The sequence below is a fragment of the Camelus bactrianus genome, chromosome 14, assembly GCF_048773025.1.
Source record: "Camelus bactrianus isolate YW-2024 breed Bactrian camel chromosome 14, ASM4877302v1, whole genome shotgun sequence".
In the NCBI taxonomy this organism is placed as follows: domain Eukaryota; kingdom Metazoa; phylum Chordata; class Mammalia; order Artiodactyla; family Camelidae; genus Camelus; species Camelus bactrianus.
In genome coordinates, this window is record NC_133552.1 from 17,066,521 (window position 1) to 17,081,962 (window position 15,442).

General features: G+C 40.0%; 1 protein-coding gene across 4 annotated transcripts in view; it reads right to left on the minus strand.

Annotated features, from left to right (window-relative positions):
* Positions 1-15,442, minus strand: part of LRCH1 (leucine rich repeats and calponin homology domain containing 1) — a 169,839-nt gene that overhangs the window by 9,588 nt on the left and 144,809 nt on the right. For all 4 annotated transcript variants that reach the window (XM_074378186.1, XM_074378189.1, XM_074378187.1 and 1 more), the window contains 3 exons: positions 15,016-15,125; positions 11,895-12,032; positions 7,596-7,673 (listed from right to left, as the gene is read on the minus strand). In XM_074378186.1, coding sequence (XP_074234287.1) covers positions 7,596-7,673; positions 11,895-12,032; positions 15,016-15,125 — 326 coding nt within the window. The remainder of the gene's footprint in view (positions 1-7,595; positions 7,674-11,894; positions 12,033-15,015; positions 15,126-15,442) is intronic.

Here is a 15,442-nt window from a genome sequence, read left to right on the forward strand (position 1 = left end):
TCATGTGTCAGTAACGACATAAAAATAAGAGCTTTTCACCTGGGATATTTAGGTCTCCACCTTACTAAAGAGAAAAACATAGTTTAATCCCCACCTTTCCCCACCAGTCTCTTAATACATTATTTCACCCTCGTCTGTGAAGACTGAATATAAAGTATTTCTCTCTGAAATGTTAACACATATGCCTCATGTGTCTTCCTTTTAGGATTATTGATAAACTCTGGGGGATGCTAGTTTCAATTATGTCTCTACATGTGCCAAAAAAGTACATTAAGTTTCACATTTTTGCAACTAGACATAAACCAAAAGTCCAGATGAAGCTTCTTAGATCTGCAGTTAGAATAAAAGTACATTCCCGCAAAGAGTTATAATGTAAATTTCTTTACCACTAAACAGGTATGGTCAGGTGGAGGGGAGCACGGGCCCCATGTGTTGTCTACTTGAAAGTCAGTCACCATGTAAGGGGGCAGAACTCTTCCTTTATCAACTAAATGCAAAAATAAGATGCTCAGTCTTCTAAGTTGACCTCTGGATGCCTACTGCTGTCAGGAAGCAGCTTTCTCATACACTGAATTCCTGAACCAGAAATGACCACAGCTTCAAATTAAAAGTGATTATAATTGATATGTCAGTATGAAACAAAAGTTCTGGCTTTGTTTCCAAATTAAACAAGAATTGAAAATATTTATGATACATTTTGTAAATGCAGCTTTATGTCCAAGTTAGGAAAAGCATTTAAAATATATACTATATATTTTATAATACTTTGCAACAATATTGCCCTTTGTTTTAGCCTCACTGCCAAGCAAATGCAAATCACAGAACAACAGAAAGTTGATTCTAAGATACTGTCTTGCTTGTATCTTCTGAAGTTAGCTTGATGCCCTCTGGTAAGGAGGGATACTACAGTGTAAATGGATTGAATAAGATCAGAAACATCCTAATGTTATTTTAATTTATGAAGGTGGAGATACACTTAACAAAAGATCTTTTAAAGATATTAATAAATCATGTTATATCATTTTTTCTCAGTGGATTGGGAGGAATCAAGCTATCAAGTTATCTTCTCAAGAATTAAAACAGCTCCACGTAAAATAGATTTCACTGGGACAGAGATAGATGTTGGTCAAGAATTAATAGACAGGGAAACATCTGAGAGAAGTCATTTTCTATTGCAATAAGAATTTTCCATTGCAATGTTGTGCTTAACCAGTGAAATCTGAGCAAAACAGATGTAAGACAGAAGGCACATGAAAACTAAAATTTGATTGTCACAAAAATGGTATTTCTATATTAAAAGCAAATCATCCTATCTCCCATGTATATTTCAATACATTTTTCAGAACCTTGTAGAAAATGTCTGGTCTGCTCCCCAGCAATTCTACCAAAGAACTCAGAGTCGGTTGGTCTAGCAGTTTCCAATGTATTTACTCAGCAGTACACTTCTCACACGGGTAGGCAACACAGACCATTCTCCTCATCCTGGAAATAATTTCATGATGCCACAGACTCTGGGCTTTCTTCAGATGAAACTGGGTAGAGCCTAGACTCACAGTCCATGCCAGGTAGTTTAAATTAAATCACACACTCTAAAGAAAAAGGCATAGGTCTAAGATAAGTCTAGAGGCAAAAATCTAAACCACCATAATGTGGGGAGTGTGGGCTACTCACTGATCCTACCCCATGTCACACAGCTCATGGCCATCAGATCAGTCCCTACAAGGATGCTACGATGGGAACTGGGGCTGAAATTGCCAGGAGAACCTGGGAGTTTTCTGATGCGTGTGCTTTCCAAATTTCAGTCTTAGTAAGAGGGTCTCATAAATTATGCTTTATTTTTTTCTTAAAATAGGAACATACTAAAAAGGAAGAAAACTTAAAGAGGCCAAATTTCACCATGTATTTACAGAGCATTGGTAATTACTGCAACTATGTTGAGAAAAAAAAAGTTAATACGCTAAGAGTCCCCAGAGGCAAGTGCAGATGCTAATTCCCATTGTAGTGAACAGAAATCACAACCGCCTGAGTAGAGTCAACACAAGAGTATGTGACAGATTACTATTAAAGATTAACTCAGGTCCCCCAAATGCTACAAATACAAACAGAAATGCGGACAGATCTGGCAAAAGGTCGAATTTATAGGCATTTTGAGTGTATAAATGAAAACCTAAAATAAATCTTATAATAAGAATCTCATCCCCCCCCAAAAAAAGTGTTTACCAGTTATGATTTAAATTGATACTAAAGTCATTGATCTGGGGAAAAAAAAGAATCATAAGCTCAGAGGGGAAAAGGAACTCATACCTCCTATTCTCAACATTAAGACCAACAAAAACAAAAAAACAGCTTCAATTTATAGAATGTCTTTCAATAAAAAATATTCAGATCAATTACATATGTATAGTGTCCTAAACCCTCACAACAGGTTTAAAGTAGGAAAGATATTACAATTACTTTCAAATGTCTCATTTTAGAAGTAAGTGAAAGACAAACAGGACAGGTTTCAACACTGAAAAGAAGATTCAGCCATAATTCCACTTGTATCAACACAATCATCGTTAGCATTTCAATGTACTTTAGGATTTTATTTTTAACTCCATTTGGCTGATGCAGAGGCTGGACACCAAGTGACCCGTCCTGTGGACATGGAATGGAAACCTTCCACCTCCCACAGTTCAGCAAGGACCCCTGGCCTCTGTGCTGCCCAGGCAGGCAGGACCCTGCATGCCCCACAGGGTTCACCACAGTCCATGGAAGTGCTGTTCAAACTCCCTTTCTTACTTCCTCTCTGGAGACAGAATGAATAAGAAGGGCTGGGCAGCAGAAAATAAGGTGCATTTCTACTCCAAGTTCCTTCCTCCTCCAAACAGCAAGTCTTCAATTAAGGACCTTGCTCCTTACAGAGGCTGCAGGCCAAGGCTACTTATTTAAAATAGAGTAGAAATAGTTTCCTGGTGAAACAGTATCTATTTTCTAATACTTCTGATGCTTCATTAATGAGAGATTTCTCTTGACCTAAGACAACAGGAATAAGAGCCCTAAAATGGCCCTAAATTTGGATCAATCTGGAAACCCCCAGTAGCCAACCATGAATCCTCTACATCAAGGTCAGAGGCCAGGAATGACTCCACTGGCTCAGAAAAGGCAAAGGAAGTTTCAGTATGTCCATAAATAGCCTCATGACCCCCAAGGCTTCACTGGAGTCAGACTCTTGGGTGATGCAAAGACTATGTTGTTAAGAATCTGGAAGCCCACCAAGGGGAAAGCCTGTGCTCAAGATCGAGTTGACACTTGCACCAGAAGTCAAAGAGGGCTGCACAGTCTGCCCACCGACATCAACACCACAAGGGGCTGCAGGGCGGTGCTAGCAAAGTCCCCAGATTTTCCGGGATGCCTTGACGCACCTGTGGCAACTTTCCTGCAGCTGAGCACCTGACCCGGCCAGGAGGAACGCGACTGTGGGGCCACAGGGTGGAGCTGAGCTTTCAGGGGCTCTTAGTGCTCAAAGAAACCTCTGGTTTCCTGTGATTTTTCAAACTATATTTAGCAATAGGACACTTTTTCCCTCAAAGGAATTCTCAACTGGAAATCCAGTATGGGCTCCAGGCAAAGGAGAAACCGCTGTGGCTGAAGCAAGGGGGCTACCAGTGACCTGGAGCCTCTCCACTTGGCTTTCTCTCGCCTCTGAAAGAATTACGGGCTCTGCAGAATGTGGTTTAAATCCGCTGCTTGAGTCCGACACCTGCAGTGCGCAGGGCAGGGAACTCCGGCACACAGAGCCTCCGAGCGTGCTCAAAAGAAGGCAGGCTCTCGATGCCGACAGACCTGGGTTCGAACGCCAGCTCTGCCGCCTGTCAGCTCCGAGTGTGAGCTGAGGGCTTTGTTCGACCTCTCTAGACCTCCTTTCCTTCACAGTTCGGGAATAAAATATTTATTTTCAGTCCTCCACGGGGAGCGCTGGAGGTTCTCGAGGAACGGTTCACTGCGCCAGGGGGCCACGGGCTGGCCTCAGGGCGCGCGGTTAACGCGCAGCCCGCGCAGGTGCGGCTGATTGCAGCCCCGCCGCGCGCGCCGCTCAGTCGGCTCCCTCAGCCTGGCGCACGCACCGCTCAGTGCGCAAGCGCAGCTCAGTCGGCTTCCACAGCCGGGCCGCGCGTGCCGCTCAGTCTGCTCCCGCAGCCCCGCCCTCCTCTTTCCCCGCGATGTTCACTCACTCTGGGTCACTTAGCCGGCGAACTGGCCCCAAACAGAAACACAAAACCAAAAACAAAGACCCGAGCCACTCGAAATGGGCAGCAGGAAGGGACGTGACCCAGGCTGAAGTAACCACCTGAAGAAATCTTATCCCCGACTCCCGAAGAGGAACTTGCCGGCCAGCGCCATTTCCCGCGAGTTCTGAGGGGCCTTCCCTTGGCGTTCTCACTAGCCAGCCTCCGCCTCATCCCGGGATCCCTCACAGCTGATGGCAAACATGCCTGCTGTCGCCCTCACAGAAGCTTCTCCAGAACCCCATCACCGACTTTTTTGTCTTCGACTCCTTTCTATCAGTGACTCATTCAAATCCCGTCTCTGCCCCCGAGCTAAGAAGGGTATATAAATCCAGCCTCATTCAGACCCCTCGCATAACAGACAGGTCGCCGCACGCCGCGCCCGGCTACCACAGAAGCTAACCTTCCGCAGATAAACTAGGCTGTTTACACCGTCTGCAATCCCAAAGGCTGCCAATTCTGAAGAAGCCGCGTTTATATATAGGTCAGGCACGCCAGAACCGCTCCACTAAAGCACAGGATAAAACGCTTGCTCACCTTGACCAACCCCGGGGCAGATACCTGGGATTGCCTCCACAGCGACTTCTAAAGAATGTAACTCCATCTGCTCAGCAACCACATCCCACCCAGAGAATCCTGATTAAACTGAATGAGCTGCCGCCGACCCTGACTGGCTTGTAGTTTCAAACTGTGATTCTATTACAAAGGGCAACAAACTTGGGCTGAGAACACAGCTGTGACTTTTCAGTCTCTACAGGATGATTTATCATCGTCAATTAGATATTTAGCTTTAAAAATACGGAATTCCAAATCCCTGTGACTTATGGGTATGTGTACATAGATAAGTTATGGATGGAGAAGAAAGCAGGACAAGCTTGCAAATTCGGAGGAATTCACTAAGCTACGGGGAAATCAATGAATATTTTGTTACCCAAATATTAAGTTTGATCCAAAACAGAAAATGTAATGCTAAAAAGGTCCTCTGCTCTTAAATACCAGTCTTTTAAAAACGTCTCTTTGCAAGGGGAGAATTTTTGCAGCTAGACTTGGGATGTAACTATCTTTTCAGGATTAATCATGAATTGTCGTGCGCTACACTCAAACCACCAACCTTCTTCAATAGTGAGAGAAGGGTAACTAGGGAGGAAGTCATTCCACCCCTCCCCCAACTTAATATCCTATTCCCAGATGAAAGTATTTCCTCATTTCCAATAATTTATTCCTCATTCATTCTGAGAGATGAAAGCATGCTCCTCTGAGTGAACAGGAAGATTTGCCAGTCATTTTGCAACTAGCTATTTCTGGCTTTCCACTAGAATATTCCTTCCTTTTTAACATATCTCATTAAGAAGTTCAACTGTTAACCAAACAACAGACTTTTTCTGTTACATGAACTTCATGTAACTCTAGTCACCAGTAACACGCTCCTGGATTACCCATCAGGATGGATATAGATGGACACACATGCACACACACATATACACAATGCAAACTTGAAAGTCACCTCAAATCTTAAAAATAATCTGAAAACTAGCCTAAGTGATGTATCTCTCACTGAACACTGTCAAGTGGGACACTGGCTAAAAAGACAGTTTACTTCTTGTAATTCAGTCATCTTGAGAATTATCGACTGCCTATGAGTGCTAGGGGCATAATTCAGAAATTATGATAAATTTTCTCTGCATTTGATGATAATTTAATTTCCTTTTCCTCACTTTAAAAGGAAATCATAATTACCAATCTTTACTCACAATAAATGGTTAAGGGCATTTTCATTTCATTTTGTATCATCGTTAAGCCAAAAAAGCCCTGGTGAGTTTTAAATATCACAAGGGATTAGGGCATAACTCAGCAGCACATTCTAGTGCAGACACGAATAATTTACCATCTGACACGTGGTATGATAATTTTGATTCACACATGGGAAATCTTATTAACCCATGACAGAATCAAATCATTTAAAAAGGCATGTGTATGAGAATTTCATAAACATTTGAAGCCAAGCATATATATGCAATAGTAAAATGAACATACACAATATAGACACAGATTAACACTGTTGAAAGACATTTAGATTGATTATAAAGATATTTAGTACATTATATAAAGATAACACTCTTTTTAGAAATGAATTTATAGGCTTCTTTTAATTGATATAGTTCTGACTTAAAGATGCTTTAATAATTCTCTCCTTTTCCTCAAATAAGATTAGAAGTCTACCACTAACCCTCACTTCAAATGTCACCAAGCCAAAAAATGTAAGAGAAGAAAGGAAAAAAGGAGAAGGAGGGAGGGAGGGAGGAGAGGAAAGGAGGAAGAAAAGGGAAGGAGGGAGGGAGGGAAGGAGAAAAAGCCTTTCTCAATTCCAGTAACTAACTCCTATCACAAAGTAGAATTACATGAAAATGTAATTCCTTCACATACTCAAAAACAACATCTCATGATAAAGTCTGCAGTTATTTTATTCCTGGAACACTAGAAAAGATAGAAGAAAATTTTAAGAAATGTAATTTCTGTCCATTTCTGTTTATCATAATGTCAACTTATCCCCAAATTGAGTGAACTGGCTTTTATCTCCCTAAGAAATCATTTTAGGTTACTATTACTAAAGTCTTTAAAAGCCCCAAATCAACTCTCTGGCTGAGGATAAGACCGGGACTTAGATTGGGAGAAAGAAAAAACAGCAAATTATTTTGAGATGGCTATAGGGAACTACCAGTTGAGTCTACAGTGACTGACTATAGAGGAAAACGTAAATACAAACAGTTAAACTATAAGACAATATACAGACATTGTTATTATTAATGGCAATGATGAATGATAATAATAACAATAATTATAATACTTTCAATGCTGATTATTTTGACCCACATATGCAAAACCTACAGGGAATGAAAATCAACAAATTAGTCAACTACAGGTATGCTCTGCTTGAGAACTCTGGATAAGGAAAAACATCACCTCTATATTTTACAGAACCTGACAGAAGACTCACTGAAGCCTCAGAAATTTCTCCTCTTGGAGTAGAGAATCAAGCTAATATTTTTTCAAGTTTGGAATTTTGCATTTATTTCAAAACCTTTTGAGGTTTTGAAAGAAATTATATTCCGTTTTCCTCAGAATTGACCATGCCGTTTTAAGCCATTTTTATTTCACTATATAGTTATTTAGAGTAAAACTTTATATAACTTATTCAGTATTATTCCTCAGGAAATATTGAGACTAAAAAGGATGGACAAAGCTGTATATCTGCTTAGTGGGTGCAAACACATATACTGAATAAAATCTTTACTAAAATATGGTTATTGTGACAAAGTTTGATGTTACCTCTGGTACTCCTAATTTTCGGCATGCTTCCAAAAAGTTTTCCACATTTCTTCTGCACTTGGCCATACTGAGTTTGGGCTATAAATGCAAATATGCAGAAATAATGAATTATTAAGAGAGAAATAATTTTATAACAGGTTAAATTTTAAACTTTCTAAATGGCACAAATAATAATGTTTATTGGAGGAAAAAAAATAATACATAACCAAAAAGGGATGATAAAAAATTATCCAGGAACATCCACCCAAAGAACTGTTAATATTTTGAATTATATTCTTCTAGACACTGTGTGCATATGTGTGTGTATACAAAGATAACGCACATACATGTACATACAGATGTGTGTTCATATGTAGAATTTCCGCACATGTGTGTACATGTATATACATGTGTGTGCAAAAATTTCTGCAAATGTATGTGTATGTGTGGATACGCAGACACATACACACAATTTTTATGAGATCATACTGTTGTGTAGCCTGCTTTAGTTCACTTGAAGTACACTGTAAACATCACCTTTTCCCATCAGTAAATATATTTCTATATGAAAGGTTAAATTAACCACGCTAATGACTTTCCTTCCCACCAAAGCAAGAGGTTTTTTAGAAAGTAGCTGCATCTGTATAAAAAAACACTGAAAATGGTGGGATGTTCAAGACTTAACCAAGAGCCTCTCACAACTGAGTTAATCCTGGCTGGATGACCTCTAAGTTGTGGGATGGATGACAGGTACATCTGACTCACACAGTTTAAGTTTTATATGGCTAGTTGTAAGAGTTTTACTGCTAAATTTTAATAGTCCACTCTTAGTCCTTTTAAAAAGGGAAGCAAGAAGCATGACTGACTCCAACAGGTCTGTACAGAGCCATGCTTCATAAAGACTGACCTTCCTGTTCATAGCAAGTGAGAGTGAAGTGACTCCTGTTCCATCTTCATATACCCACCCTCAAAATCTAAACTTTCAGTGTTTTTTTTACAAAAAGGGTACTCCCTCTATCCCCTGCCCCCAAAAGAGTAAAGAAAGAAAATCTGTTGGTGTGGAACAATTTAGTTTGGAGGCTGAACAAATATTATCCATGTTGGCTAGAGAGGAGATGATGACCCCCCAACACGGGGCCCGCAAAGATGAGGCAAGAGGCTACCTGGCGGGGGTGGAGGTGCCTAACCCCTTGCCATGTCTTAGGACAAGCCCACCACATTAAGCCTCATGCAAAGAGAAGGAACAGACACAGATAATGGGATGAGGGATAACAGAAGAATAGGTCCTGGACCAGCAGGGCACCGAGGGGAGTTTCATCATACCGAGACCCTGGCATCTGTCTCTCTGATCCTCTGGTCCCATTATCCTCCTTCATCTACTTATGATTTAGGGCGATCTATTCTGAAACTCCAAAGATGCCCAACACCATTCAAAATGTTTAGGTTAGCCCAGTAAAGTCAATGAAAAGTGGGCTTTAAGCTACACAAAGAAAACTTCCATCTTTGAAAGTGAGGGAGAAGGGCCCATTCTAAGATGGTTGCCTAGTTTCAGTTAGAAAAGTTCTTGCTACAAATAGAATGGTCAGAGGTTCACCTTTGGTCAAAGAATCAAAAATCACACCAGTTACACTAACTGGGATGCCAATGTTTAAGTTTACCAAATTGTCAAAGACTGAGGAAATTCATCTTTCTCAGGAACAGTCTCTTAGCATGCTGACAAAGATAGTGATTCTGTTTAACACTTTATTCGCTCAGCTTGCCATAAGAATTGGACAATATTAGTTTCATAAATGGAAAATTAAAATGCTTAATGCTGGCAATAACACAGGTAGAAAAGGCACCCTCATCTATTGCTGATGGTGCAGATATGATCGTTTTTATCGAGTGTTTACTATGTGTCAGCTATTCAACTATTCCACTCGGTGCTAAGGATACACCAGTGGAACCAAAAGACATGATCCTCATGGTCACTTGGCTCTAGCCTAGTTGGAAATATTAACGTGTTAAAGAAAACTATAGCATAGTATGAAAGAGGACTCAGTTATGGTGAGCTGTAAGGAGGAAAAAGCAAGGAAAAGACTCTAATTCAGTGCTAAGGTGTTAAGAAAGGCTTGCCTCCTGTAGACAGTGAAGCAGAAGAGAAATGGGTGCTAGTGATGTTTCAAGACGAGATTTGGAGGCAGGGTGGGGAGCAGCCTTCTAGTTTAGAGAGAGCAGCCTGTTGAAACACTGGAATGGACAGTGATGACAGAGACTAGAGACAGAAGCTGGTTCTAAGGCTACAGAGTGGTGATCTGGTCACAGGGGACTTCAAGATGCTCAGCGAAGAATTTCTGAGAAGTGAACATTTAGAAACAGCCCACATTTCTAAAAACAGAAAACTGCAATATAATAAGCTAAAATATTTCACAGTTGTTAGAATGGATATTTATGAAGAGTTTTAAAGACTTGGGGAAATACTTAAATTTTCATAAAAATTTTAAACTACTAAATAGTATATATGGGAAGCTCACAACTCAACAACAGTGTATATGTAAGAGAAATGCTAGCCATATAGAAGCCAAAATGTAAATAATGGTTGTTTTGGGGTGGTGGGATAAAAGATGATTTTTTTTTCCTCCTGCATTTCTCCATTTTCTCCAATCAAGCATTATTTCCCATTATATTTTCAATTTAAAAAGTTTTATTTGAAAAAGATAAATGGTGACAACCAAAGGATTTATTCAAGAATGTAACAATTTTTCCCTGAATAATTAATACCAGTATGTGTAGATACATGATTCATCGTGTCCTCTCACATCTTTCAAAACAATAATTGTATATTTAAATTGGAGGCTGAGGAACCATAGTTTCTTTCTTAAAATTTGGGGGAAATCATTGAATGAGAATTTGGTACAAGGCTCCTGCAACTTTATAGCAGTTTGGACTTCTATGTGCCTCAGTTTCATAATGGATTATAGGACAGAATTTATTGCCCAAGCTAAGGCAGATAAAGCAGACTTGACTCAGAAGACAAATTGGTCTTTTTTTCTTTCTTGTGTTTTCTGAGGCAAAAAAGTAGTCAAACGTTTGAAAGGAAAAATGTTCAACTGTATAGAAAGAAAACTGACAGTTGAAATGGGATCATCAACTAATTTTTCCTACTGCCAAGAGAAAAGAAACTAAGACAAATAATGCTACCAAGAGGCTTTCCTGGGGTGAAAGGAAGCGGGGTTTCACATGGGGCTTTCACTCCACACGCTCTTCATATTTTATGAATGCTATGCTTTGATATCAGGGGCTCTGACTTCTGAAAATCTGCTCATAAACAGTAATAACAATGGCTTGCATTCATGTGTGATCATACGTAGGACCTCATTTCATCCTCATGAGAGCAGTTCCAAGACAGAGAAGAGCCAAATCAAGTTAAAGAGAGGTTATAACTTTCCCAGAGTCATACGGTTTATAGGTAGATGTGGAGTTAGAATCCAAACCCTACCTTCCTAGCCCCTGACCTCTTCTACCTCACCTAATAGTAAATAGTGTGGATAGAAATTCTTCTTTCCTCTCTACTTGTCTGAACTCGATGCAGGCTTCAAACACCAGCTTATCTTTGATTCTCCCACTCTCATCTGAATTACCATCAAATGACTCTTAGCTCTCTTCCCGATGGCAACATGCTCCGTGACGCATAAGTGGAGGATCTCAGTGCCGGCTTTATCTCCCCATTGGGATTTATAGGGCACTAATGGCATCTCACTCAGCCTCCTCTTCCCCATGCTTCTCTTGTATCTCCAACGTACCCTTGAGCACAGTGAGTGAGCAAGGAATTGTTGAATTAAGGACTGGCTTACCAACCTCTGGCTTGACAGGTTCTTAATGATATTTTACACAGAATCCACATATTTTCAGAGCTATCCTAAAATCCCCAGAAATTAAAAAAAGAAGGAAAGAGATTCCATTTAGAAGGGCACCCACCAACCAAAAGAAGTTTTCCAAAAAATCTCCTGACTGTTTAAATAACTCCTCGTGAGGAATGAATCTTTATGTCCCTATGGTCTTAAACTTAGCACCCCAGGGGAGTCATTTCTTTAACATGACTTGCCTTATATTTGGAAAAAGTTCCTTTTCTGTCATTTACATATTTACTTACATAGTCTCCCTTTTTACAATGAAAATGTTGCTTCAATCAGAGATCCTGTTCCTTTTCAGCTCTTCTCTCAGTTTGGGGCCCAACAGAGAGGATGTGAGTGGGGTCCTGGTGAGCCCACTGGCATCTTTAACCAGTGACAGTGTCCCAGAGGAGTTGTTTTATGTAAAAGTTAGCACGGTGTTACTTACAACTGCTGGCGAGGGGACATGGATGCTTGCAACAGATCGCGGGCGGATGTGGTTGACTAGATGGCAGAGGACAACACCATCCATGAGGGCAGCCCCCAGGTCTTCATGCAGGCTGACCTTGAGTCTCATCTCGATGCTCTGTGGGGGAATCAGAGGGACGCCAACTGCTGTCAGGCAACTGAGGGTAAAATACTTACAGGTGTCAATGAATTGAGATATAAGTTTCATGACAGAGAAGGATAAGAACACCTGGAAACACTGACATGATTTAAGCCTTTTCAAAAGCTATTAAAGTATAACCCCTCTGTAGAAAAACAAGTTCAGTTGTCTCCAAAAATTTTAACTCGTTGAATTAAAAAAATAATGGAATCACTTCTTGAGTTTGATACTGCCACAGACTTACCAATGAAAATTGAAAAACAGAATGAGTTGACCAATAAAAACCAAATCCATGGTGATCACTTTGCAATATATAAAAATGTCAAATCACTATGTTGTACATCTAAAACTAAAATAATATTGTAAGCCAATTATACTTCAATAAAAATAAAATATATAAAAATAAACAAAAGTAAAAAATTAACCCATATCCAACTGGTTCAGACAGCCCACAAGGGGTAGAAGAGGGATTGACATGCTTTTCTCTTAGACCATCTTTCAGTTCAGAAATCATTTTTTCTCTCTTTTTAAAAAATTAAACTCTCAATTTTAAGATAATTATAAATTCATATACAGTTATAAGAAGTAATACAGAGAGATCCCATGTACCCTTTACCCAGTTTCCCTTGAAAGTAATGACTTGCAAAAATGTATACTATGACATGACAACCAGGATGCTGACATTGATAGAACATGTCCATCACCACAAGGTCCCTCGAGTTGCCCTTTTACAGCCACACCCACTTCCCTCCCACCCCAACTACCGCTTCTGCCCTGCTCTCTTTCTCCTCTCCTTCCAGGACTTCCATGACATGAATGTGGATCATCTGTTACACTACCACAGGTCCCTGAGGCTCTGCTCATTTATTTTCAGTCTGTTTCTTTCTCTCTGTCCCTCAGATTGGGTAATTCCTATTGTTCTTTCTTCCAATTCATTGATCCTTTCCTTTGTTACCTCCATTCTGCTGTTAAACCCAACCCCTGGGCTTCTTATTTTGGATAATGTATTCTGCAGTTCTGAATTTCCATTGGTCCTTCTTTATGTCTTCTATTTCTTTGCTAAGATTTTCTATTTCTTTGCCGAAGCCTTCTGTTTTTTTCTTTGTTTCAATCATGTTCATACGTGCTTGTGGAAGCATTTTTATCATGGATGTTGTAAAATCTTTGTCAGATAATTCTAACATCTCTGTCATATCAGTGTTGTCATTTGTTGATTATCTTTTTGCATTCATTCTGGTTCTCAGTAGAATGAGTGATTTTTTTTGGTTGAAATCTGGACGTTTTTGGTATTATGTTATGAGACTCTGGATTCTATTTAAACTGTTTTAGCTCGATTTTTTGGACACTGCTCTGGCAGGAAAACGGGGGTTACCACCTTGTTAATGCTGTGTAAATGCAGAAGTCTAGGATTCCCACTTGGTGTCAGCTGACTGGGGAGGAGTGGAAGTCCAGGCTCCCCACGTGGGCCCCACTGACAGCATGGGAGGGGGTGGGACTGTTCTTAGCTGGTGGGAATGAAGTTCTTGGCCCCTTACTTGGCCTTCTCTGATACCATCCTGGCAAAGGTGAAAGTCTGGCTGCCTACTGTCTTTGCTGGCGTGGGTAAGGATGGGGCCACCGTTATTCTGTCATGTTTAGCTGGAGCAGAGTGTTTACTGTCTAAAACTTTTCTGTCTCACTGGCTGCTCCTTTCTTGGTCCTCTGACTAAAGAAATCAAGCTTTTGTTAGGACTTTTTTTTTTAAATTGTGCCCATTAACATTTCCAGGTTTCCAGCTACTCTAGTTCCAAGTCTGAGAAAGATGAGGCAAAAAAGAAAACCCACGGGACTCACCACCATGTCCTTCCTAGACCCAGAGCCCAGCTGGTCTGCATTCTTCTCTCCACCTTTAAGAGTGATCTTATGCTTATTTTATATATAATGTCCAAGGGTTTTAGTTGTACTTAGTGGGAGGAATGGGGAAAAGTACACCTACTCCATCTCCTCAGAAGCAGATCAGTCAGCTTTTAAAATTTCAAATACAAATTTCTGCTTTACAACAGAAACTCCTTGTAAATGGATAATAGACTATAAGCTTCACGAGAGCAGGGAACTTTTTGCTCTTTTCTGTATCCATCACCTAGAATATAGAGCCTGGCACACAGCAGCTGTTGATAATCAACTGCTGGTGAAAGGAGAAGATGGAGTAGAAAATCTACATCCTCAAGAAGCTTCTTATATTCTTCTAGTTCATGGCTATGGTACTTTCCTTTGAAGATAAAGACCTTACGTAGTACATGATGTGCTGCCTTTAATAACTAATGCGAGTGTGTTCTTTGGTGACTGACACCTGTACTGCTGTTTGACCTTCCACATATTTATATATGATCCCCCTAATTAGACACAAAGACCATGAGGGTAGACAAATACATACACAGTTCCCACTAGGAGCTGTGCTGGGAATAGAAATACAGTAAGAAATAGGACAGCCATGGTCCCTGCCATCACTATGCTTAACATCTTCCCTGGCACCCAGCACAAGACTTCATCCTTCATAGAAGCTCCAATGGTTTGCCTATTAAATGAGTGATTCGAAAACTCTGACCAGTTTGGGGTACAGAGTACAGATAACTATAAACATCTTTAAATTCATGGAATATTATTAAGAAAATTAGTAATAGTGCATTTTTTAAAGTGTACCAGAATTGAAATACTAGCCTTTATACATACGTATTAAGTATTTCTCCTTACATTATCTCGTATATTCCTCACAAAATCCCACGAAGGTAGGTGGGAACTATTGTTTTAATATGTGGAAAAACTGAAACTCAGGGATGTTAAGTGACTTGCCCAGTAACAGTCAGTAAGCAAACTGGCTAGATTTGAAACTAGGTCTGCAGTGCTTCAAAGTCTATTTTTTTAAATACAGAATTCTGTTTCAATTCTGGAAATTATTATTCAGTTACACAACATTTCCCAGTACCTCTCGGAGCTGTTCCACCACTTCTTTTTCTTCTCTCATCTGTTCCATTTTCCTCCGAATCGTAAACTGTGGGTCTATAGATTCCAAATTTCTCTGCGGTCTTAGAAACACTGTAACAGAAAGGGAAAAAAAAGCCTTTATGGAGTGCCTAGTACAGGTTGCCATACTAGGCTAGTCATATTTAAATCAAACAAATAGTTTCTTTATTTATCCCAAGTAATCCATTTACTACTCACAGAAACAAGAAATTCTGAATTCACATGAAAAGCTTGATTACAATATTCTAGAGAAGACTGATACATTTTAAATTATTCTGGGTTGTGTGGACTAACAGAAGCTGTATCTCTGGTTGATAATCAGCTGAATCCAGCAAAGGGCTTGGTCATCCTTGGCACCATTCCAGATTCCTTCTCTCTCATTTTCCCAC